This window comes from Lutzomyia longipalpis, chromosome 1, assembly GCF_024334085.1.
Source record: "Lutzomyia longipalpis isolate SR_M1_2022 chromosome 1, ASM2433408v1".
NCBI classification, from domain to species: domain Eukaryota; kingdom Metazoa; phylum Arthropoda; class Insecta; order Diptera; family Psychodidae; genus Lutzomyia; species Lutzomyia longipalpis.
The window spans coordinates 25,360,460-25,385,687 of NC_074707.1; the positions used below are offsets into that span (position 1 = coordinate 25,360,460).

The 25,228-nt window shown below is 34.4% G+C and overlaps 2 protein-coding genes across 2 annotated transcripts in view; both read left to right on the forward strand.

The window, feature by feature from the left end:
* Positions 1-567: 567 nt before the first annotated feature.
* Positions 568-25,228, forward strand: part of LOC129797441 (uncharacterized) — a 109,133-nt gene continuing 84,472 nt past the window's right edge. The window contains exon 1 of the mRNA XM_055839999.1: positions 568-2,210. The gene's annotated coding sequence lies outside the window, so the exon portion shown is untranslated. The remainder of the gene's footprint in view (positions 2,211-25,228) is intronic.
* Positions 15,641-16,876, forward strand: LOC129796824 (uncharacterized). The gene has a single exon (XM_055838968.1). It carries the CDS (start codon positions 15,641-15,643, stop codon positions 16,874-16,876), a length of 1,236 nt encoding a protein of 411 aa, XP_055694943.1.

Genomic DNA, 25,228 nt, shown 5'->3' on the forward strand with positions numbered 1-25,228 from the left:
ATTCCAGATTCGTAGTTTGTGTCTCTTGATTTTGTTAATGGGCAGAAGGATTGTCAACCTTGGGGTGAGCGGATGTAGTATATAAGGAGAAAATTGGTTGAAATCAGTTGGAACTAAATTGTCTTTCAAGACAACACGTTAGAGTGGAAAATGCCGGTGAGGAAATATGGCATTGGGGTGTGCTTGCCAAAAAATAGAAAGTTTACTATTTGCAATAAATTCTTTACCGACACTCCGTAAAAAAAAAGTTAAAGTGAAGAAGACATCCCTGTACATTAGCAGTTTGTACATAGGAAAGAAGATACTCTGTGCAGTCATTTCGGTGTGCTGAGAGCCAAACTTACCCTTCAGCGGCATATAGACACGGGCAGTGGTTTTAACTTCTAGAGGGGTTGAAAATGGCGCGTGCGCCCTTGTGCATATTGCTATCGGTGTTGTTGGTAACACATCACCCCCGACTCGTGGAAAATGTGAGAGAGAAGAGAGCACCGTGGCACATGAATCTCTCAGCCAGCCGAATTTAACCCTCCGTTTCATTGGGAAAATTGTATATACAACCACCAATATTGTACGAGAAATTCACTGTGTTAGGGTCGGTGAGACTCGTCTCGTGGAAATTCATTCTATCGCGTGAGGGTTGCGAGCCGCCGTGGATCTCTCTTGTGGAGTTCAGTCTCAACAACCAAGGGTGAATGTGTTGGCTTCCTCAGTACGAGACAAGTGTCTGTCCGATGTGCAGTCATTCAGTGAACGCGATTCACGGCAGACGTTCACTTCTCCTCGTGAGATTTAGACCATCTGCTCAGACTACTTTTTTTTGGTGACTCTTGAGAAAGTGATTTAGCTAATCAAAGACCATTAACCGAGTGATTTTATCTCAAAGGGAGGTGGATTTTATCACGAAAATAAAGTTAGTTCAATTCGTGACGAAAACTGCGGTAAAAACTTGTGGAATTTTAATTTTTGATTGCAAACTGTGTGTGGTTGTATTTGGGAAATATGAATATCTGAATTGATTTATCTCACCCACCTACATTCCTTATCAGCATCGTGCTCTCTCGGATGGAATTTGTTATTTATGCAAATGCAATTAAGTCTGTTGGCAGTTTATTTTCAAACAGACAGCGCCAGAGAGTCAAATGAACAGACATCATACATAGTGGAGACGTATTTAAAATTTATCCAATGAATATTCCTCAACATTCTGCAATTGGGCCACTCTTTTGCATTTTTGATACGCAGTGTCAGTTTTGAGTGTGTACATTTTAGGGTAGAAGGACTTCAACCCTCATCCACCCTGTGGCAACTTGTATACTTATATTGATTAATTTAGGGTCTAAATATTTGAAGGGACTGTATAAATTTTCCTCTCTCTTAACCCAAAATTCTGAGCGCTCTCGCCGGGCACTCATCATAGTTACATATATACAAAATCACATCCCCCAAATTAACCATAGGTGAAATGTGAATATTTTTAGCAAATTAGTCCATAGTTAATGCATCTACTCAACAAGACACTCAGTGGTAGATTTACGTGCTCTCAAACTAATGGAAATAATAACCTTGTGTGTAATTAAAATTAATTAGAAAGCGCCTACAAGGGGTGTTCTTGAAACTTTCACACATTTTATGTGCATCAAAAGCAACTTTCCCACACACTCCATACCCACAGCATCATCCCCATAACTTGCCATAGTGTTGTAGCTTTTGAGTGCTGTGACAGGGTGGTGGTGAAAACGCAAGAAAGTCGTATCTACGATATTACCTCAACCTCTAAAGGAGAGACACAGAAAAGAAGGTGATAGATGTATTTCACAAAAAGGTGTTGAACATTGTTTGCTAAAGAAACTTCAATTGTACAGACTTGAAAGTATTTTATACTGTATGAAATTAAATGTGAATGCTGGATTGTGTTCCACTGAACAGAGGTGAATCACAAGAGATCGTATATCGAGTGCTGGGATGCACCGTTTTGTGAGCATGTAACAAAAGTGACGACACCGAAGACACAGTGAAGAGAAAACTTATCCATTTCTTTTATTACACTTTGCCAACTGATACTACTGTACGTGGCAATAGTGCTCTAGGGAAGTGGGACATGAACTAAGGGGAGCTTCTCGTTGTTTAAGCTAAGAATCACCAAAGGGCAATAGACAGCTTCGTGAGACAACGCAACAGCAACACACTTTTACATTTACCTACTACTTAAGGTTAGTAGGTTACATTACGAATTTTTATTACTTTTTTAATTGTATAAAAATTTATTCAAAAACAATTTATTTTCTATTAGGTATTAATAAGTTTTTTTTATTAATTAGGTACATATGACAAAAAATTTGATATGTATTTTTTTTTTAATTTTCTTAAATTTCACAGTACTTATGTTTAAAAAATATTTGAAGTCCGGAATTTTTTTTTTTTCAAAAAAAAAATCTAGAGATACAAACACAAGATTTAAGTATAGATGTAGTATGTATCTTTGGTAATGGCAAAAAAGTAAGAAAATAAAAGACAAAGGATAATGGTTACTTTTCGAACCTCCCTAAAGTAGGATTAATTACAGCAGCAGTGCGCAAAACATATCATTGGCATTGAGAACTTTTGGTCTTTTTTTCTGTAGATTCCCCTCGTATCCTTTTGGCTGAAGAGCAAAGGGATGGAGTCTTGTAATGTTCCTCCTTATGCTTCGTAGTACCATCTTCCTTTAAATTCTCTCTCATAGTGTAACCTGTTCCTGGCAAATTTATAATGCTAGACAATTGGTGTTACGTTATATAGGCAAAAACTATTATAAACTTTCGCTTTGGTTGGCTTGTGTCGCGCGACAATTGCATTTTCGTCCATAAATTTTCCGGCCAATTTTCTTCTCTACGGGGTAAGTTTCCTTTTGATGTTTTCCGGTGCACACTCTGCCTGCAGTATTACCCTCAACTGCCGCCGCCGACGGTACTCACAGGACTTGAGAAAGCAAGAGTAAAATAGATAAAAATTATAAAATGCATTTTTAACTACTTATATTACACATATGTATGTATACTGTACATATATGCATGAGTAGTCTAGTGAGAAAACATAATACATACATATGCCCTAAACAATGTATCTTGTCATTCATGACTTTTCAAAATTCTCAAAGAAAAGAATGGCCACCAACACTATGTAGTTCTATTTTTGTCTTACCATTCTGACAGAGAAAATATGACTTAGCTTATTTAAATTCAACTATTCCACTCTGTAACCATCCATCATGGAATAAAGCATTATTTAAAATAAAAATCATATAGAGCAGAAGAAAAATTTTAACTCTTTCCTGCTCTCATTGTATTGTAAGAGTTCAGAATATTGCTCTTATGTTTCTTTTCGCCCCATTTTATCATTCATATGTATGTTTGTATAATTAGTCATATCTAGGGGTTATAAAGTAATTTGAGCAAGAAATACTTGCTGAAAGCAAAACTTAGCAAAGCACTTTTCAAGAGTTTTGTGCCAAGAGAGTCAAGATTATCAGTAATACTAAATGGAAAGTTTGAAATGGTACATATTTCCTCATGGGTACCATTCTTGCATCATCGCTGAAATGTAGATATGCGCTTTCCGTTCTGGAATTGTATTATATCATATGGCTATTTGAATGTTTTGTTTCGCAGTTCATGTAAATGATAGTGCTGGCTGACCAAATCCATGTTCATGAAATCACGGAAAAGTCAATAAAGGAAAATCTCTCGCAATGCTGTGAGCGTGTAAACATAAACATTTTGGCGGTGAATGACGTAGAGGATACAGAATTGTTAACTTTGCTAACTCATTCTCTCTGGCCGCGCAATTCTGCGATCTCACTTGCTATTTCGTTAATTAAAAGGTCGATACGATGTGTACATGTGAGGCGTACAAATAACAAAACCCCAAAATAGTTTCGTTTTCCAATATATTGGCGCTCTTTTCATTTCATATACCTACCTATGCGGCACTCCAATTGCAATGTCAATGGATGGCATTTGAATTTCATCAAATAATTATTTAAAATTAATTAAAATGCTATTAATTAGAATGGCAATATGTGAGGTATAGTACAATATCATTTCCACTACCCCAGCTCATACTCAAATCAGTAGAAAATTAATGGTTGTTGACTTAATAAAATACACGTATTTAATCAAGCAGAATATTGTTGTATATATTCCACACGTTGATTAATAATTTTCGTATTTAATCGTTTCCATGTCATTCCACTTTCAATGCAGTTGATTGCAATAGAAAAAAAAATTCTCACTATTTTCCCTCATATCAGAAAAATGTGACCAACAACAGTTAAAATCCACTCTCGCTCCTGTGTAATTATAGCGATTCGTTCTTTTGTTGCTGGCACTATGTCACATACATAATACATCACTGTATCTTTGTACAACATACATAGGTAATATCTATTTAATAAATATATAAAATGCGCATACGATTGATTATGAAGAGACGAAAAATATTATATATATATATACAAGGATTTAATTAATATGCCCCTTCAGCCATATGTTTAACTTTTTTCCTGTACGCAGCAAAACTATTTTTAAATTAATACCTAATCATTTTTTTGTGAATTATTTCGTATTCATTTGAAAATATATAATTGTTATAGTTATATTTTTGCACCCTTATTCTAAAAAATGTCATACAAAAAATAATATTAACAATGAAAATTATATTTGAATATACTTTCATAGGTCATTTTTTAACCTAATAATGAAAGAAGAAAAAGTTTTAAGTTGTTAATGGATGGCAAGTCAGGCTCTTGTGAGGAGCTCCAAGCTTTTTAAGTATTTCTTTTTGTTCTCTATCTATTCCACATTTTTTTCATTTTATGCAATTTTAGCGTTGAAAAGAGAAAATGTACGGGTAAGCTGACCAAGCTTACGAGAGCTGTGTTTCTTTCAGTGTACCAATTTTGTGAGAGCAAACTAGAACGCGAATTAGTTTAAATACGCTCAAAGTCGGGAAAAGTTGAAAAGTCATACCGTAAGAAATCTTTAAAACGCCATATCACGGGAACGGCTCCATAGATTTTCGAGTTTGAGCTATCGTTGGAAAGGTCTTAACCTCAACTATAATATATTAAAATATGAAGTAAATCGATAATAGCATTTTCGAAAAATTCGAGTTCGAAATTTTCGAAAATATTGTTTTTGATTTTAGCGCCTCTTGAGGTCATTTCTCGAAGTTGCAATGTTCTAGACATTTGTAGGGCTTCACGAAACCTTTCATTTGCACTTGAGTTGATCAAAATCGGACTTGTAGAACCCGAGATATGACATGCCAACTTTGGAAGGCTATATCTCGAGAACGGAGACATAGATTTTCTTCATTTTTGGCATGGAGCTAGATAATATAGTCAGCTATAACATATTAAAATTTGAAGAAAATCGATAATGGCGTTTTCGAGATATTCATCGAAAACTCATCGAAAATTTTGTTTTTGATTTTTGGCCCCCTAGCGGTCACTTTTGAAACTTCGGATGTTCTAGAGAGTTGTAGGGCTTGTTGAGAGCTTTCATTTGAGCCTGGGTTGATCGAAATCGGTCAAGCCGTTTTCGAGTTATGGTCGATTTTCGATAAAAAATTGTGGCGGCCATATTGACTAAACGGCTTGACCGATTTTCAAAAATGAGGTATCGTTGGAAAGGTATTGATGGCCTCTACAACATATAAAAATTTCAGACTTTTAGCTATTACAGGGGCTGAGATATAGGCAAAACAAAATTTTGAGGTTATTCAAAATGGCGGACGGAGGGGTGGGGGGTAAAATTTGACATCATAATCGGATGTCTTCCAGTCGATATTTAAACTTTGCCGTTTACCGCAAGTCTCTATCTATCACCGTTCTCTCGCAATTTAGCGATTGATTCCGGACGGCCGGACGGACGGACGGCCGGACGGCCGGACGGCCGGCCGGAAAAAAAATTTTTTGGCGCATACGTTTTTTGGAATGTGGGGACCCTAATTCGTGCTCATCCCAAGTTTGAGCCCGATCTGACGACTTTCGATTTTGCTCGGTACACAAAAGCTGTGTCTGAAAGAAACACAGCTAATAACTAAAAGATGCAACCCTTTAATATGCAAACACTCTAGAAAAGGAAGAGGGAAATTACATTTAAATAAGGAAATCTCTGTGTGTCGGTACTTTTTGCATTTACAGTCGTGACCTCGTGGTAGGACCGTCGTCAAAATGACTTCTCCGCGGTAAAACGGCTTCAGTATGAGGAATTTTGACTTCGCAGTGGGACAATTAGTATCCTACCTTTCCAATAGTACTAATTGTCCCACTGCGAAGGCAAAATTCTTCATTCTGAAGCCGTTTTACCGTGGAGAAGTCATTTTGACGACGGTCCTACCACGAGGCACGACTGTATTCGATTTCGTGAACTCATGAATAATATTTTGAGAAGGATCACCGATTCATGCTTCTTCTTCTGGGCTCACTCATATGGCGTAAATTTGAATAAACATCAAATAAATAAATTGACAGAATTCTGCGACGCTCTGCAACGGTGTACTGCGAGTGGAGAGATTAAAAGGGTGAATTTGGCGTGCGACATCCAAACGATTTCAGCATAGAAATGCCCTTTCCATTGACGATGACGGATTTCCCGGGATTTCCTTTGACAGCCACACGGCGGGTGCGAAACATGATGGCTCTGTGGGAGTCTGTGAAGAAGATAGCAAAGAACGAGGGCGAAAAAAGCTAAGCTCTACAAAGCTTACAGATGCTGTGATTTAAATGTAATCCAATTGAAAGTGGATGCTTTTAAATGCAACCTTTTATTTTAAAGCTCAAAAATATATTTGGTTACTAATCAAATTGGTAACAAGTATTCTCGACTTAATTTCATTTATACCAATGATCTATATAATAAAGAAAGGTCTCTCTAAAATATGGTGTCTGTTCAGCTATGCATTTCTACACCGTTGGTCCGATCGTGATGAAATTTGGTACAGAGACTACTGATACCAGGCGGTTTTTACCAACGACATTCATTTTCCCCCCAGAGCCCCCCTTCACATAGCCCCCATATAAAATTCATGCTTTTTTGACTACTTTTTGAATTCGGCGCCATAAATGGTGTGTGAAATTCACTTTTTCTCTTTACAATTTTTTTTATATTGATAAGTGCATGTTTTATCACAATTTATCTTTTTCTAAAATTTGCGCGAAGCGCAACAAATCCCCGCGAAGCGGGGCGAGGTAAATTGGAGCGAAGCGACAATTTACCTCGTTAATTATATAATTTTTGAGAAATAATAGGTAATTTCAGAACTAAAATTTACAACCACTTAGAACTTAGCTCTTTAGCCCTAGTTCTTTGCTATAGCTTACAATAAATTAAACATCTGGATTGTATATCAGTTTTTTTTGTAAGTAAGCAAAAACTTTAAGTTTCTACTTTTTAGAAAATTTTCTTTTGATTAGGAAATTCTTGTTCATAAGATAATGCGGAAAATCATCTTTTATTAAATACACAATGATTTAGTGATTCCGCAATAGTTTACAATATCTGTTACTTTTGTACCCGTGCAGGGTATGCAGTAAAATGTTGAAATATCGAAGAAGTGATTCGTAACACATAAAGTCACATACGGAAAAGCATCAGTTTATGCACCTTTTCTGTGAATGACGACGCGAGCAGAAAGATTGATTTCTCATACTCGTTCCCAACTCGCAAAGTACACATCATGTGTTTTATACCGTCACCGTCAGAGAGATTGACGAGTGGCAGGGTAGAATGGGTACGTGAAAGGGATGCGGATGTGTCTCAACTCAACTAGAATTAAGAATCAAAGTGCGAATGAATTTTACACGATTTTTTTTTGCTCTGTTCCACTCTCCACACTTTTGGATGCTACATGGCATCCCAGACGCCCCATCATTCGCCTCTCATATCGATGGGACGATGAATTCGATGCGGAATGGGAAAATAGGGGAGGAAATGTGGAGACAGAATGAGCGAGATACGTGCCAGGCATGGTGGCGAAATGAGCATACCATTTAATTTTGCACAAAAGAATATATATTGGAATTCGCATTGTAATTTCTACATGTTCTATTTTCCTTTTCCACGATCAACGGGAAATATTTTGCCATATCTCATTGTATTACAGCCACCCACCTTCGAAAGCTATGCACAAAATATGTGTGGAATCAACACGAAAGACGCAGTTTGATTCTCTAGTTGGAATTATTGCACAGTATGCATACCTAACTAAACCGAGCCAAGAATCTCACTTCATAGCTAAGCACACCTTTGGATAGAATTGAATTGAAGGGAAATATTTATGACATTTTAATACATGAAAATACATGTGGTTCAGATCCTCGATTTATTTATTTTTTTATTATAATTTTTAGATGAATTTACAATTTTATTGTTATATGATTCATTTTAGATTTTAAGTTATCCCAGAAAAAAATATTAGATTTGAAAATTTAAAAAAAAGTATTATATCCTCTCATTCTTTTTACTCATTAACAATAAATCATTTTATAAGTACCTACCTATAGGTATTCCATCACCTAAAGAAATTTCATAAAGTTGGAAACTGTAAAAAATGAACTCATGTGAAATAGATTTATGTAGCTTGCTGGAGGCAATGCATTGAATATAAAGTTTCCTCACTTTTTTTTTCTCAAAACTTATTAAATTTCAAAAACTCTCAGCTTGTCCCTTTGAGAATCCTTTGATTACAGTATTATCCGTATGCTGTAGAAATTTCAAATGAGTCAATGCAACTACGCAAAGTGAGATGGAAAAGTTTATATCTCACGGAAATATCTGCGTGATTTGAATATCGAAATGTTCGCGTACATCCTATTGAGAATGGGGTAGAAAAAAAGAGTCCTTTTTGATGATCTGCTCAAATTTTCACACCATGAATTTTACATTTAGTGCATAGCACAGTTAATTGGGAAAAGAGACAAAAGGTATGATTAAGGAAACTAACGAAAACTTAATTGATTCATTGAGTAGCGTGCAGTGAACTCTTTTCTTTTGGCATCATGGAGTTCATACTCCCTTCATTCTCAACATCTTCTTCCTTTCCTTTTTTCCATTTCTTTGGAGTTGAAGCGGAAATTGAAGTATTTTTCATGGGAGTAAATCAAATCAATGATGTTATTTATCTCTTCTCGACAATTTTCACTGTACATAAATTCACGAATCGTTATTGCTACGTCAATATAGAGCGAAGAGAAAATTCCTTTCGTGTGATACTGATTCAATATCATAACCCACTTTTACCTTAACGCCTTCGAATTTTTCACTCAAATTCATCATCGAAAACGTGAATTGAATTGCCGTTTTCCTTCCTTGATCTCCTTTTCATTTCCTGCTATTCCACAAATACGAAAAAAGGGTACATACACCCCTCGCCTATTCTCTGCATTCTATTTGGTTTGAGAAATGGTACATATATCAGGCATGTTATGCCCGAGCACATGTATGAACCCGATGTTTGTACCAATAATGTGAGCTTATAAATCGGTTGGTAGCTCCGACAAATAACCATGCATTTATCATAAAATTTCACATAAGAGGACGGCAACGGAAGAAGATGCTGAAAATATGTAGGACGAAGGAAAAGCAAAATTCTTTTTTTTTTAATTCACTGATGGAATTACTATTTTGCAAGGCGAAAAATTGCATTGAGGTCACCAAATAAAACACGCTTCAGAAGGCAAAAACATATGTTGGCAGAATTTCAAACAGATTCTTTGGTAATTACAACACATCTTAAATCCTACAATCTGTAACATTTTCGTGTTATAGTGAACCTAAAAGCTAATTAAATAGTAAGAAGTTACTTCACAAAAAAATCAGAAAAAGGTAAATAGTTTTGACTCACAATATACATTATGTAGGTATTTGTATTATTTAACAAATATTAAATTATTTTGGTATTGTATGTATTGTCACAACTTTAATAAAAAGAAAAATATTTTTGGCTGTTGTTCAAGAAAATAGAGATTTTATGATGATGACATGGTAATTTTCAGACTTGTATCAAAAATATAAAGTACACACATGTATGTACATAATGGTAATTTTTTTGTGTAACGAAAAAGCACATGTATGGGAAAATATAAACATTTTTTTGTAATTATTTTACATACCAATTTTATAAGAAAAAGTCAATCATAACGCGTCCAGTTATAAGAGTTGGTGTCCCACAACGTGTAGAAGTTTGTTTATGCGTTGTAATGCGATTTGTGAGCAGCATTAGTAGGCAAAATTGATTTTTTTTGTAAAATTCGGCAATTTGATGGATGAAAATGGTCATATCTCTGGTTCTATAAGACCTACAGAAATTTCTTGACTAGTTTTGGAAAGGTATTTAAACAGGCTATAAATTGACAAAAATTTCAATAATTTTCAAGGTCACCTCCAGAACACAAAATGGCGGCTTTTTGTTTTACGAAAACATCTTTTGGCATTTTTTGTCCCGAAGGAATGGTTTTAAAGGTTTCTGATGTTCTAGAAAGTTGTAGATATTTGCAAAACCTTTAATTTGATACTAAGATGAGCAAAATCGGTCAAGCAGTGTAGGAGATATGGCTCTTAGAACTTTTCAAATTCAAGAATTTTTCAAATAGCTATATCTTCTAAACGGTGACATAGAATTTCTTCATTTTCGGACTGGTTAAAGATATTGAGTCAGGCTACAACATATCAAAATTTAAAGGAAAACGATAACAGATGTTAGGAGATATAGCCCTTTAAAGTTAGGCAATTTTTGTTTTTGTTTTTAGCGCCTCTTGCGGATGTTTTTGAAACTTGAAATGTTTTAGACAGTTGTAGGGCTTCTCAATACCTTTCATTTGATACCAAGATGGTCAAAATCGGTCAAGCCGTTCTTGAGATATATCGAAAAAACACTTTTTGCTTTAGGCCGCCATATTTGCTAAACCGCTTGACCGATTTTCAAGTATGAATTATCGATGAAAATGTCTCATTGAGCTCTACAACATACTGAAATTTCAGATCTCTAGCTATAAGAAAAGTGGTTGACGGTATTTCAAAATGGCGGATGACGGCCATCTTGGATTTTGAAAATGCGAAATAATGAAATTTTACACCCACATTTCTATAGAAAACTTCAAACCCGAAGTCTCTATCTATTGCCGTTCTCGAGATATAAGGCAAAGTTTGGACCACCGGCCGGCAGGCCGGCCGGAAGGCCGGCAGGCCGGCCGGATCAAAAATTTTCCACCACCATTTTCGTAATGTGGGATGTCTAAAACGTGCTTATACGAAGTTTGAGCCCGATCTGAGGTGGTCGGTTTTTCCGACGATTACAATACTTGGTGTTGGCCACGAAGTGGAACACCAACTAATATGATTATTAAACTTACGTTTAGTCTATTTAGTTGATCATGCGGCAATAAATAAAAAAAATCTAAAAAGAATAAACGTTTCATTTTATGTATTCATACCTACCTTAAAATCCAATAAACGCAGAAAAGTATCTATATAATAATTATATATTTTGCAGGCGAACGGAAAAGAATATATTGGTACTAGAAGTTAGTTAAACAAAGCTTCAAAAAACAACAAAGTATTTTAAAACATTTTTTCTACCGAAATTGATGCTGTCTTTATATTGGAAAACGTAATTTATTGGTTAAGTTTTAATTTTTATGAACTGTCTGATTTGATAAATTAAAGAAAAAGTTAAGAAACATATATTAGAAAACCTAGATAATAATTTTTTTAAAGTCTATGAACTTTTCTTTTTTTTTGTTATAATTTTAGTTCAGGCTGAAAACATAAAAAAAACTTTATTCTTCCCATACCTCATTTTCTCGTTGATTTCAATTTAAAACCATATATACCAACTTTTTTTTTACAAATGTTTTTTTTCTCATTTGAGTAAGATTTTTTTTCGTATCAACCGCATCGTATATGTACCACACTATCAACTCATGAAATGCTAATTAATTTTAATTCTTTGATTAAACAATGGTTAAATAAAAATTATTTAAAGTTTTATCTCGAATTCATTTTGAAACGTTATTGTCTTTTTTGTATTTTTAACTCATTATGTTCCCACACAAAATTTTTATTAATAAAACAATATTATTTATCTATTTTAAACCAAATTATATCAATGAAAATTTATTATGTATTCTCTTTATCATATTGTAGTCAGACACATATAAATCGTGCATTTAATTAAGTATTAAAAGAAATTTTATTCAGAACGATATGATTAATGGAAAAATATCATTTAATATCACTTGAAATTTTATATCATAATCATAATCATTGCAAAAACACAAAGCAATAATTGTTATTTTAAATTATTTTTAAACAAATATAAAATTTGTATACATATTTATATTTTTGATATCCGATACAATAATGTTTGTAGAAGAATGGAAATAAATTTTTTTTTTGTAACTTTTATTACTTTTATCCAAACCTTTTTTTTTAACTCTAAAAACTTAAAATCTTTTTGTTTTTGTATGAATTTCAATAAATAACTCTAATCTATTACAAGTGATATGTACATTGTGTTATAACAGCGTAATAAAAGTTGATTTATTATCGAATTTAACATTGCTTGGTAAATGATGTAGTTTTTTTTAAATTTAAATTATTGCAACTTATAATATACGAACATTTTATAGAATGCATGAGATATACAGATTTCCGTTGATTTATTGATTTTAGTCTGTGCTTATGCATACTTTAGTTATAATTAATATTTTTGGGTATAATAGCTGAGTGTGATAACGTCCCAAAGCTCACAAAAATATTCACGTGCTGAATAATCTGATATAATAATTAATTGATATTTTTTTGTTTGATTACTTGTCAACTTTATAATCAAACAGGGAATTCTTGCTTTATGTAATTATGTAAAGAAGCATAATTAAAATTTGTAAATATAGAACAATATTGATCTTGGTATATGAACATTTAATTTTTTAGCTAGATCTTCGCATTTATAGCAGAATAATTAGAAAAATTTAATTTTATCATTGAAATAAACTAAGTTTTTCCACGTGAACTTTTTTAGGGAGAGTGCATATTTCATATTTTCCTTTTTATACATATTATTTAATTGAGTTTGTTATTTTACGTACAATTCATTACAAGTGATTTACGTACAGACTCTGACACGGTTTGCTCCAAATGGCACAAGCGATTATTTTTGCACTCCGCATAATGGGGTTATTTCACTCACATTTCTTGATGAATGTGACTCGCCGTGGAAAATAATTAGCCAGTGTGCAGCTTTATCTTTTTATGGACCACAAAATTTTCAAGCGAACAGTAAAATGTTTCCTCGGAAAATTATTTGCATCACCCGATGGTTCATAGTGATGGTAGTGGCAAAGTTTATCAGTGATGTGGAATCAAGTCATAAAGTTTAGCTAATATATTTCTGCCATAAATTGACAAATAGACAGACACTGTCAGTGTTGGCAAAGAAATGAAAGATAGGGTTGAATGGCATTGACTTTGATTATTTTCATATTGATTTTTATATTGTGTCAGCACATAGTCTTTTCTTCCATATTTTCCTGATAAAATGTCACAAATTTCATTACTATTCACACGGTGTTGTACAAACTACAGTAATGTATTAAAATGAGTCCTTTTATGTACATTCAACGTATAACAGAATGGAGTCTTTTAATGGATATCACGTGTCAATGGCTGAATTATGCTACATACGTAAGTATCCATTAACTTGTTCTCCTTGCGTGATACCTTATCGTAAAAATCTCTTTTGTGAGCGGCTTTATTTCTTAGAATTACAACATGAAATGCTCGATTTAATCACTCGGGTCTCGATTTATATCAGGAAATTTTACAAAATCTATTGGAGAACCTAAGAAAAAAAACATTAAGACGCTTCAATACTATTTTTAAAATCTTTTTTTTAGCTAATTGTATATAGTAAAAAATATCATAATTGCATTTTTTTGATTGTATTCATTATATTATTAGGTACTCTTATATTTAAATACAAATTTCGAGAGATTTTGTGAGCAACATACATTTATGTACCTATATACTACTTACCAATTTTGTGAGGAATGAAAATTTTTATGCAAGAGCTGGATGCAATTAGTCTCGTCTTCAACAGGCGATGTTTTATGTATCTAGCTAGAGAAAAGATAGACTGCCTGAGCAAACCAATTATCGTACTTCAAATTCTAACAAATGATGACTGTACGTAATTAAGTGCCAATATAAACAGAATTAAATTACTTTTCATTGCTAGCAACTCAGGGCGGCTAGGGAATAAACTAATCTAAGTGTTGCAATTGGAATAAACTTCTCGTGGATGCATAATATAGTAAGTTAATTTTCATCCCCGACCTCAAAATAGTCGTGTATTTTCACAAATTTCAGTTTCTCACCCTCTCTGATGGGGTTCTCGCTATATTTGTCCCAGCATTACTGTAATTACGAAACACTTCACTTTGCCTTTGCAATCCAAAATTGTTTAAAGTCAAGTGGAGTAGTGGAGGTACCCACTTAAGCTTCTCAAATCCAAAATGTGTAATATGAAGAGAATACGGATTTCCTCCTTGTGGGATTTCCTTTGAATTGTTCTTACATATTGTACTGCTTTATTTGCCACTCCAATAATATCTCTATACCTATACTTTATAGTACCTGCATATATATTCATTGCTATACCTCGAGCTTTCGAGATTCTGCCTCGCGTGTGTGCTAACGATAATAAATAGTCCGTTAGCGAGACATTATTATTATGTATACGTTATTCTTTATAAAAGCTCGCATAGAGAATTTCACCTCAATGTGCTGTATGTATACGTATGTAGAAACTCCTTAAGTGGTGGACTATATGGTTGAAGTTTTTCCCTCATGAGCATCATAAGGAGGAGAGAAGAGCATCCTTGTGAGTGTTTGTATAATTGATGATTATATGCGTGCTCAGCCTAGATGTTCATTTATCATTTTTCAAGTTGAGCTTTTTATATAGACCCAGATATCCTTCGAGAGGATGTCTCCTTGGTAAATGCATTTCCCTTCCCCATTTACTTTTCCAACAATATGGCATACTCATTTAGCTGGGAAATATCTGAATGCTGCTCGTGGGATTTAAGGGACCATGATGAAAAAGTTAAGTGCAACTTCCTGTTTAGTCAATACAAATTCCATAAGAGCTTCACTGTTCATTTCTCTATAAATAATCTTTTATACTTAAAAGCAGCTTATAAACTGGACTTTACCCATTTGCACTTACTACACTAAAGCTATATATGACGGACAATTCTTCAGATAGTGGCGTCAGACCCGATCAATACGTGTGTTTATTAAACCAAAGGTTTACTTATAGTTCAACCAGGGTTCCAAATTAGTCACGAGAGTGTATAGTCGCATTTGTCTTTCTCTCTCATATTAATTTTGAATTTGGTCATTTCGAGGTGAAATAAATAAGATCTTTTTGATAATTCAAACATCGAACAATTTTGAAAGCTTTGTGGAGTGATTAAGATAAATTATAGAAGAAAAGTGAAGGGTTTTTCACAGTTTTTCCAGTTTGAAGAGAGTTGATTTTTCTTGGTGAATTCTAATAAATTTTTAATTCCTGGAAGAGAGAAAAGGACAGTGAGATGGCGGCAGCGCCGATTGGCGCAGGCCGTAAGAGGGGGATGAATTCGGCAACGGATTCAGAATTCCCTCCGTTGGACTCTGGACAGAAGAGCAAAAGGAATAGAAACATTTTTGTGTTTGGGAGAGGAGAAGAGAGTGAGAGCCCGCGCTATTTGGTAGTTGAGAGAAGTGATGATGGTGAGAGTATGAAAGCGCTCTCGGTGTTCAAGGTGAAGAGAGAGATCAGCAAGTTGGTGGGGAAGGTGAAGCGTTTGCAACCGCTGTTGCAGGGTAAATCGCTGCTTATTGAGATTGCGTCGGACGAGCAAGCGGATAAGCTTCTCAATTTGAAGACCTTGGCTGGAAAATCGGTCAAGATTTCATGGCACCCGTCGATGAATAAATGCAAGGGGATAATTGCGTGCTACGATTGGACGTATATTCCTCTCGCAGAGCTGAAAGAGGAGTTGAAAGCATTCAACATCTCCGATGTGAATGCAATCAAGAGGAAAGTTGAGGGAGGAAAAATGGTCGACACAGGCACATTTATTGTGACCTTCGATTCGCCGAAGTTGCCAGAATCCATTGACGCGTTTTATTACCCTCTCAAGGTGAAGGTCTTCGTACCCAATCCAATGCGATGCTTCAAATGCCAGAAGTACGGGCATTTTATGGATAAATGTCGTATGGCAAAGAAGATCTGTGCGAAGTGCTTGCACAATGAGCATGAGGGAGATTGCGTTCATGCACATGCCTGTGCAAATTGCGGAGAGGATCATCTCTCATGGTCCAGGAAGTGCCCCATCTTCAAGCAGGAATTTGCTATTATGAAGATAAAGACCACCCAGAAGATCTCATACTTCGCAGCCAAGCAGGAGTACATGAGGACAAGGAGTATGGACTTGTCTTTTGCAGAGACAGTGGCTAAATCTAAAGCCACGAACTTGCGGAAGCGGATTAATGTTGGAGGAAAGACGGTTTTTCCAGGCTACGAGCAAGACAAGTCTGCGACTACTGGAGTTAACGGGGTGGGATTCCCCCCGTCGGAGTTTGTACAATCTTTGAGGTCAGATAGGATGGAGACTGATATAGCTCTTCCTGGATCTTCAAGAGATGGAAAGCCTTCAGGTGTCTCCCCAGGAGACACCTCTTTGGGTGCTAAGGATGACCTTAGCACCGGTAATATTTCAAATATTCCTTCTACAGGAACAGTAATCAAAGATGCGTTGAATATTTTGGTTGATAATGAAATTTAATTTTTAATTTTTATTTTTTTATGATCACACACAGAGTTAATTAATTTGCTTATTATTAAGTTTTCTTTTTTTCTTTAAATTAATCATTCTTAGTTTTCTGATTCTTTATGATCTTAATTCAATGGAATATTAATGGTTTTTATAATAATTTCTTTGACCTTCAAAGAATAGTGTGTGATCAAAATCCGGATTTTATATGTCTTCAAGAGACTCATTTAAGAATTAATGATGAGCCTAAGCTCAGAGATTATAATGTCATTGCAAACATAAACGAAAACTCTACCTCTTCGGGTGGAACAGCTATTTGTGTATCAAAGAAAACAAACATCATGTTTTCTGAAATAAGTTTTAACTCTGATTTAGATGCAGTAGCCATTAGGGTGATCTTTAAAGGTAGAGAGTTCTCAATTTGTTCAATCTACTTGAAACCTAGCCTCAAGTTGACCTATAATGCGATGCAGAGTTTTCTTGATCAAATTCCTTATCCTCGAATTATTGTTGGAGATTTTAATGCCCATAATGAGATTTGGGGTTCAATTAGGAATGATGCTAGGGGTAGAATTCTTGAACAGGTATTCCTTAATAATGAAGATGTTCTTCTAAATAAGGGTAAAGCAACTTATTTTCACCCAGGGCATAAAACATTTTCGTGTATTGATTTGGCCTTATGCAGTGCACAAAATTTTAATGACTTTGATTGGGAAGTACTAGATTCATATCATTCTAGTGATCATTTTCCGATTAAAATTAGTGAATTGATTTTTGGTCCAGACATACATAGGCGACAAAGGTGGAAAGAGCAGGATGTGGATTGGAATAATTTTGCAATAAAAGTGGCAGAATTGCTTCCTCCACTAGATAATTTGAGCATCGAAGAAGCAACACAGACATTTACAGAAACTATTCAAACTGTAGCTAATGATTTGATTCCTAAAACTAGTTCTAAACCAAAAGGGAAGCAAAAAGCTTGGTGGAATGATCATATTGCATCATTGGTTAAAGAATGTAGAAAAGCATATAAAAGAGTATGTCTAAATTTCACTGATGAAAATGAACAAAATTACAGACTTTTGAAAAATCAAGTTAAGGAAGCATCCTTAGCATCTAAAAAAAAGACTTGGCAAGATTATATTCAAACCATTAATGACAACACATCATCTCATGATATGTGGAACAAAATTAATCGGATTTGTGGAAAATATGTTACTCAGAGCATTAGTCAAATGAGGATTAGTGATTCTCTTGTCACATCCCCTTTCGAAATCAGTAACTCTCTAGCTGCGTATTTTCAAGAGAACTCTAAGGATGATCCAAATAATGCGATCATGTGGAATAGGAAACTTTTACTGGAAAGTACTCCGCTGGCGGATACCACTAGTGAAGTTTCTGATTCTTCTATGCTGAATGTTCCTTTCACTTTGAAAGAAATGAATTCATGCTTGAATAGAGCTAAAGGTAAATCTCCAGGTCCTGATACTATCACATATAATATGCTAAAAAATCTTGATTATACTGCTAAAATAGCACTTTTGAAGATATATAACAGGATCCTGGAGAGTGGAGCCTTTCCTGATACTTGGAAGGTTGCTAATGTGGTACCTATACTTAAACCTGACAAGGATTCGGTGTATGTACAAAGTTATAGGCCTATTTCTCTTTTAAACTGTACCTCTAAGATTCTAGAAAAAATGATCTCTAAAAGACTAAATTGGTGGCTGGAACATCATGGTCTTTTTTCTGAGGGACAATATGGGTTCAGATCTGCTAGAAGTACAGCAGATAATGTCACTTATTTGCAAAATTATATAGCTGTAAACAGGCAGCTAGGTAAACATACTATTGCAGTTTCCCTTGACATTACAAAAGCCTATGAAAAAGTCTGGAGGATTATAGTTATTAAGCAGCTATATGACTGGGGAATGAGGGGAGAGTTACTAATTCTCATTGACAATTTTATGAAAAATAGAAAAATTCAAGTTTTAGTTGGTAATGTACATTCTAACAGTTTTGAATTGCATAATGGAGTTCCACAAGGAAGTTCTTTGTCAGTCACACTATTCTTGATAGCTATAAACAGTGTAACGAAAGAATTTTCAAAAACGCCAGGAATAGAGTTTTTACTCTATGCAGATGATTTGTTGATTTTTTCCTCGGATGTTAACTACGATTTTCTAGTAAATAATTTCCAAAATGCTTTAACCAATATCATGCAATGGTCTAGTCTTAATGGCTTCACCTTTTCTCCGGAAAAAACAGTTGGTATTCACTTTTGTCATAGACCAACATGTAAAGATCCAACTCTTTATATGGGTCAATATTCAATAAAATTTGTAGATAATATAAAAATTCTTGGTGTCATATTTGATAAAAAATTGTCTTTTGATGCTCATATTAAAAAACTTAAATCCTCACTTTTAAATAAATTAAAATTGATTAGAAACCTTTCGAGTCACAATTGGGGTGCAAATCAAGATCAATTGGTAAGAATAACAAAAGCCCTTATCTGTAGTAGAATTGAATATGGAGCAACAGCTGTTGGAATGGCCAAGGAAACAATTTTAAGCAAGGTCAATCCTGTTTTAAATGCAGCCCTAAGATGTTCCACTGGTTCCTTTAGATCTTCACCCATTAATAGTATAATGGCAGTTGCTAATTTTACTCCACTAGATATCAGAAGACAAAAAATCAATATAAAGTATCTTGCTAAAGCCATCTCTGGCAATAGGGATATTTTAAAAATTGAAGAAATTAATAGTTTGAAATTTGTTAAACCAGTTCCTTTTATTTTCAAGACAAATTTAGAAATTGTTTCACTAAATGTTCCAGTTTCAAATCTTCTATCTTGCTCTCCACCTAGGTTTGCTCCTTGGTTATTTAATGAAAACGTTATAAATTTTTCTTTGGCTAAGTTTAAGAAGTCAAACACTACTGCGGCTAAATATCGATCTGAATTTGAAAATGTAATCTCTCATTATTCTAACTACGTTAAAATATATTCGGATGGTTCAAAAACTGATAAAGGAGTAGCATTTGCTATTCATAGGGTAAATATCTCAGTTGAGGAATTAGATATTCAAGTAAAACTTCCAGACTTCTGTACTGTTTTTACTGCAGAAGCAAAAGCAATACTGAAAGCTTGTGAACTTCCTTGGGACACTAATGAAGATAGAGTAATAATCTCCGATAGTATGTCTGTTCTACAAGCCATTGTTAATATAGATAATTTAAACCCTATAATTTTAAGTATAAGAGATCATATAATAGAGAATTTTCCTAAACTTAAATTTATTTGGGTTCCAAGTCATATTGGAATCCAAGGTAATGAAAAAGTAGACGCTTTGGCTAGAGAGGCTATCTCTAAAACCACAGTGGATGATGAAAGTCTCTATCCAAGGGACATAAACGAATTTCTGAAGCCAAAAATACAAGAATTGACCCAGAAAGAATGGAATAGAATTTATGAAAGTGAAGGCTTGGCTAAAATTGGTTGTACTTTACAATTGTTTAATAGTCAGATTTCTTCATTTAATCGGAAAGATAGAATCATTCTTAATAGACTCCTAACGGGTCATACTAGATTGACACATGGACATTTGATGGTTAAGGAAGAAGCACCTAAGTGTGAATCTTGTAATAATGTAACAATAACTGTAATTCATATTTTTAGAGATTGTATGAAATATTCCTTGGAAAGACTCATGTTGGATATAAAAAATTGTAAAAGTATTATGAATTTTGTAAAAAGGATAGGCATCTATGAATTAATTTAAGTAAGACAAAACCATTGTATTTAATTTTTCCCATAATGGGTGACATGTGTAATCAATCCAGTATTCTCTGGATAATTTCTACTTTATTGTAATTCCGATACTCATTGTAATTTATTGTACACTATATGGCTACGGCCCCTGTGTAAAGATTATTTCTTAAATATATATATATATAGTTCAACCATGTTTTTACTCTCAAGCAACAAAAGAAAAACAAAGAAGTGATAAAACGATAGAAAAGGTGTTGCTATTGGTCGTGATAAAAAGGGTGGAGATTTAAAGTGCAAACGTTATAGAAAAAAAAAGAATCACAGCTAAAAAAATGAGAGAAGTGAAAGGATGAATGTTTATTTTTTATTCCCTATACAAGTTCCATACAAGTAGAAGAAGGTAATTTGCTCCAATAAACACGCAAACTTTCTTTACCAAGCAATATGTTGCAAACGATTATTTCTCCACAAGACGACCTGGCGCCCTTTTGCGTCTGAAGCTTTCAATCAAGTGTTGAAAGTCAACGACAAGGGGTGCAAATGAAAAGACCACCCATCGTCAAACAATAGAGAAGCACAAGAAATCTCAGCAATAGGAAAATCAATTGAATCTACCGACAGTGTTGCACAAGACAGCTTAGTATTTACTTATACGTGGTTTTCTTCTTGTTTATACTTTGTGATTACACCACAAGAACAATGCTGAAAATTTCAAAATAATCTAGAGATGTGTGTCTTTTACCCTGTCTTTTACTTTATAACTAAAGTACAAACCAAAATATATTTTTAATTGGCACCAAATTTCTCTTTATCAACAGTATGAATCAAAGAAAGTTTTCTCTCCTCCTTGCTGAATTTTATTGTAACTATCCACAAAATTTCTAAAGTTTCTGATTTGAGTTTGGTCGTTTGTGTTTTTCAAGTCCTACATAATTTGTTGACTTAAAAATTAATTCCAATGCGAAATATTTTTCTTATGTTCAAAAAATGGTAAATGGAACATTCTCCCAGGAAGACGTCTTCATTAAGTCACATTTCTAGAAAGGGTAGTCAAAGAATTGAAAGCTATGAAGTATATACACATGATGGTACTATGTGTAAAATAGACCCTTCTGCCCTGACATGATAATAAAAAAAATACATTTTATTGTTATGCAAAACGGAAAAATATTTTAGATAACATATTTCATGATATAAACATTTTTATGACTAGAATATAAGTACTACATGTGAGTAGGTAAATGTATACCTATGTACAATATACTTATGAATATGAAAATTTAATTTTCATTCACATTAGAATTTTGTACCGAACGCCATACATTTTATGTCCAAAATGAAGTAATATTTTATAGCTGTGTAGAGTTATGAGAAAGTGTCGGCAATTTGCGTTGATATTAAATTCTATTTAATCTCTATATTTCCATACTATATTTCGTGAATATTTCAAAATTAAAAATTCACAATCCGAAATGCAAATGGGCGGCAGATATTCGCCTATATATACGATTGTTTCCCAGCAATTTTGGGTGTAATTTTTGTGCCATTAGCCGGCTATCGAGATTTAATTTTGACTAATGGTCCAAAGTGAGTCAAATGGAATGCTGTGTAAAGTACCCGGGTGGATGATAGTACCATCCGGTGCTCGGGAGCATACAACTCGATGACATTGCAATTGGTGACAAAGAACCATTTCCAATCAAATGTGTTTTCCACTTTGGTAAATTTTAATCACTTTTTTTCCTTCTTTTACTTCGGGCTGTGCTTCCTAGAAACAATTTTCGGAGTTAGGAGGTATTTCCGCTTGAAAAATTCTGTTTTTCCTAACCAAAGACACACCATCACATGGCAATTCCGTTTCATTATATGGTTCTTTCTTTTATTTTTTTTACAACTCTTCCCAACCACGGTGAGAAAGCTCGCTAAGCTTTCGTGGATATTGCCCGCTTCCTCACTTGCGGCAGTGTGTGGTTGTGGTGTGATCGGATTTATGGTGTCAAGCACAAGCCCTGTAGGCATTTTTCAAAGAGCCCTTTATTCTATCCTGCCACATCCCCATATATAACACACCCCACCCATTTTCATCCAGTCCCACCTTTAGGTCGTCTCATGTGAGCTGTATTTTCTTATATTATGTACATATATAGGCCCAGCATATTAGGTCGGAGGGGCAGAGCCAATATGTGTGTACGTATGTATATCTATCTAAGAACATTAACTCTATCAATCCTCCCTCGACCTTCTCTTAGCACACCCTTCGTCAGTATATAAGTGTTTATTACACTTACATTCCTAACATGCCACTGAAATTCACCACCTCGGCCACTTCTCAAAAGAAAAACAATAAATCTTGGATTTATGCATGAAATTCACGCCCGACATGTGGAGGTGGCACCATGAGGTTTCCCCATCATGGGGTATACAATAAATGTACATTATGTGTATTATCAAGTTGGACGGGACTCTTGGGGTATTGGGTATCCCATAAAAAGTGATGGATATGATTTGTCATCAAAATATTGGGAGATATCGAAGCCAAATAGTGTGTGCACATTGGGTACCTCTGGGTAAATATGGACCAACAAGCCAAGTGGTTCAATCAATAAGTGATTGTTGTTGAGTCGCAATCAGTCCAAGCTCAACTGTGGGCAAACAGAAGCCACAGAAGCCTATCAGGACGTGTGGTTTTGGAATCCCTATGCCACACAATGTACATATATATATATATATATATATATTTATATAATATGAACCCACACAATATGTTTGTTCTCTGAATTTTGGTTTAATAAACACTGCGAAATAGTCTATTTACCAAAATATCCACTAATTGGCCATAATTCCACGATGACAGAAAATATAAATCATAACTAAGGTATTGTTTGCAGACGTGTACAATTCCTCTTCAAATTATGATATAATACGGGTGTTTATATCAGTAAAGTACAGGTATATTTTTTATCAATCATATTGAGAACCATTCAATTTGGATTTTTCGTACGAAGAAGGAATTAGCTTCCGTCTATTAAATACCTGCCATGTACCTACCTATTATTTATTATGTTCAATGAAATATAAGTGAACGTGTGTACATACATACATATGTAGGTATATATTTAAATGTTTCCTCCATACATGATTACTCTGGATAGGTATTGTATTACTTTTGTGTACCTACTTTAGAATCATTCATAAGTTATTGACTATTGGTTCCTACATTTTAAATTTTTATATAAGAAATGTAAAAATATTTCCATACTTTATGTGTAGCATATGTTTAACTAATTTTATATATATAGGTACCTATTTGGAGGAAAAAACATTTCGTACCCTTGAAGAGAAAGATGAGAAAATTAAAAAAAGTTTAGTAGTAAATTTTGAAATATGAATGTTTTATAAAATAAATGTAGCCCGTACATTTCTGTGAGTGCTATAAATTGACAATTGTCTGTTTTTAGACGTTGTCTTATACCTACATATGTATATATAAACCTAAGCAAATTATGTTGAGACTTCTTTGTAAACAGTGTAAGAGTCATGAATTTTAATACAAGAATATTCTCATTGAAAATGTTATACCTACAGATGCTGTGATGAATAGAGGTACCTCCTATGGCATTAACCTTTACTGGGGAGGAACATCTCATATGAGAAGGATTATTGTTCTTATATATCTCTGGGTTGATGTGTTGAAAGCAGACAAAATCTCATGAAAATTTTATATAGTCAATGCATAGAGTGATGTTATGAAAATACTAGTTAAGAGAGTTTGTAGGGAAACAATCATTGCAAAAGATGGTGAAGCATAGAGTAAACTGATCTTCCCATAATCAAATAAAGTGATGATATGCACCAGCAGTTTTATACTTTTATATAAGTAACGAAACACCCTCAAATGTAATGTCTTCATTCTACCAAGACGTATCCCTTTGGACCAATTGCCACCCACTCTGCTCATAAAAAATACATTTCATATTATACGATCTGGCGTTTGTACATAATGTATCAAAACATTGCTATGTGCCCGACTCTCGGTTTCATTCCTTCCCCCTTCCACCCCAAAAAAAGCTACCCGCATGTAAGAAAGATGGATACACATAAAAATATATTTAGTCTGCCTATGTAATATTGAATAAATATCATAGATAAATATCATAAAGGGAATTGCATTTGAAAGTGACATATACCGCTTAGAAAAGAGAGGATCTGCGTTCCATTCTTCATCGTCACATATCCTGTCACCAGATATTAAATGAACGACACTTTTAGCACCATTTTATTATTTATCTATCTTCATTGTGTACACATAGTGCGGAATTCTTCCACATGATCTCCATCCGAACATAGTCCACGTCCCATGGTGAAGAAGCTCATCATGATGTATTGTAAATCAAATGCCTCTAGGGTCGTTTTGTTTCTGCACCCACATTCCTGCCCACTTCCGTGCTAAGAAAACAGGGTTAGGGTTTGACCAGGCGTGACGGTCATCCAGGACGGATACGAGAAGGACTGTTTTTCGCTTCACAATCCGACAATCTATGTGCAGACAGATGTGGGCTAAGAAGCATTAAGAAGTTGTGATGACGTTGAAG

What these genes read in the sequence shown, in the direction of transcription:
- LOC129796824 (XM_055838968.1), top strand. Translation starts at nt 15,641, where the DNA reads ATGGCGGCAGCGCCGATTGGCGCAGGCCGTAAGAGGGGGATGAATTCG.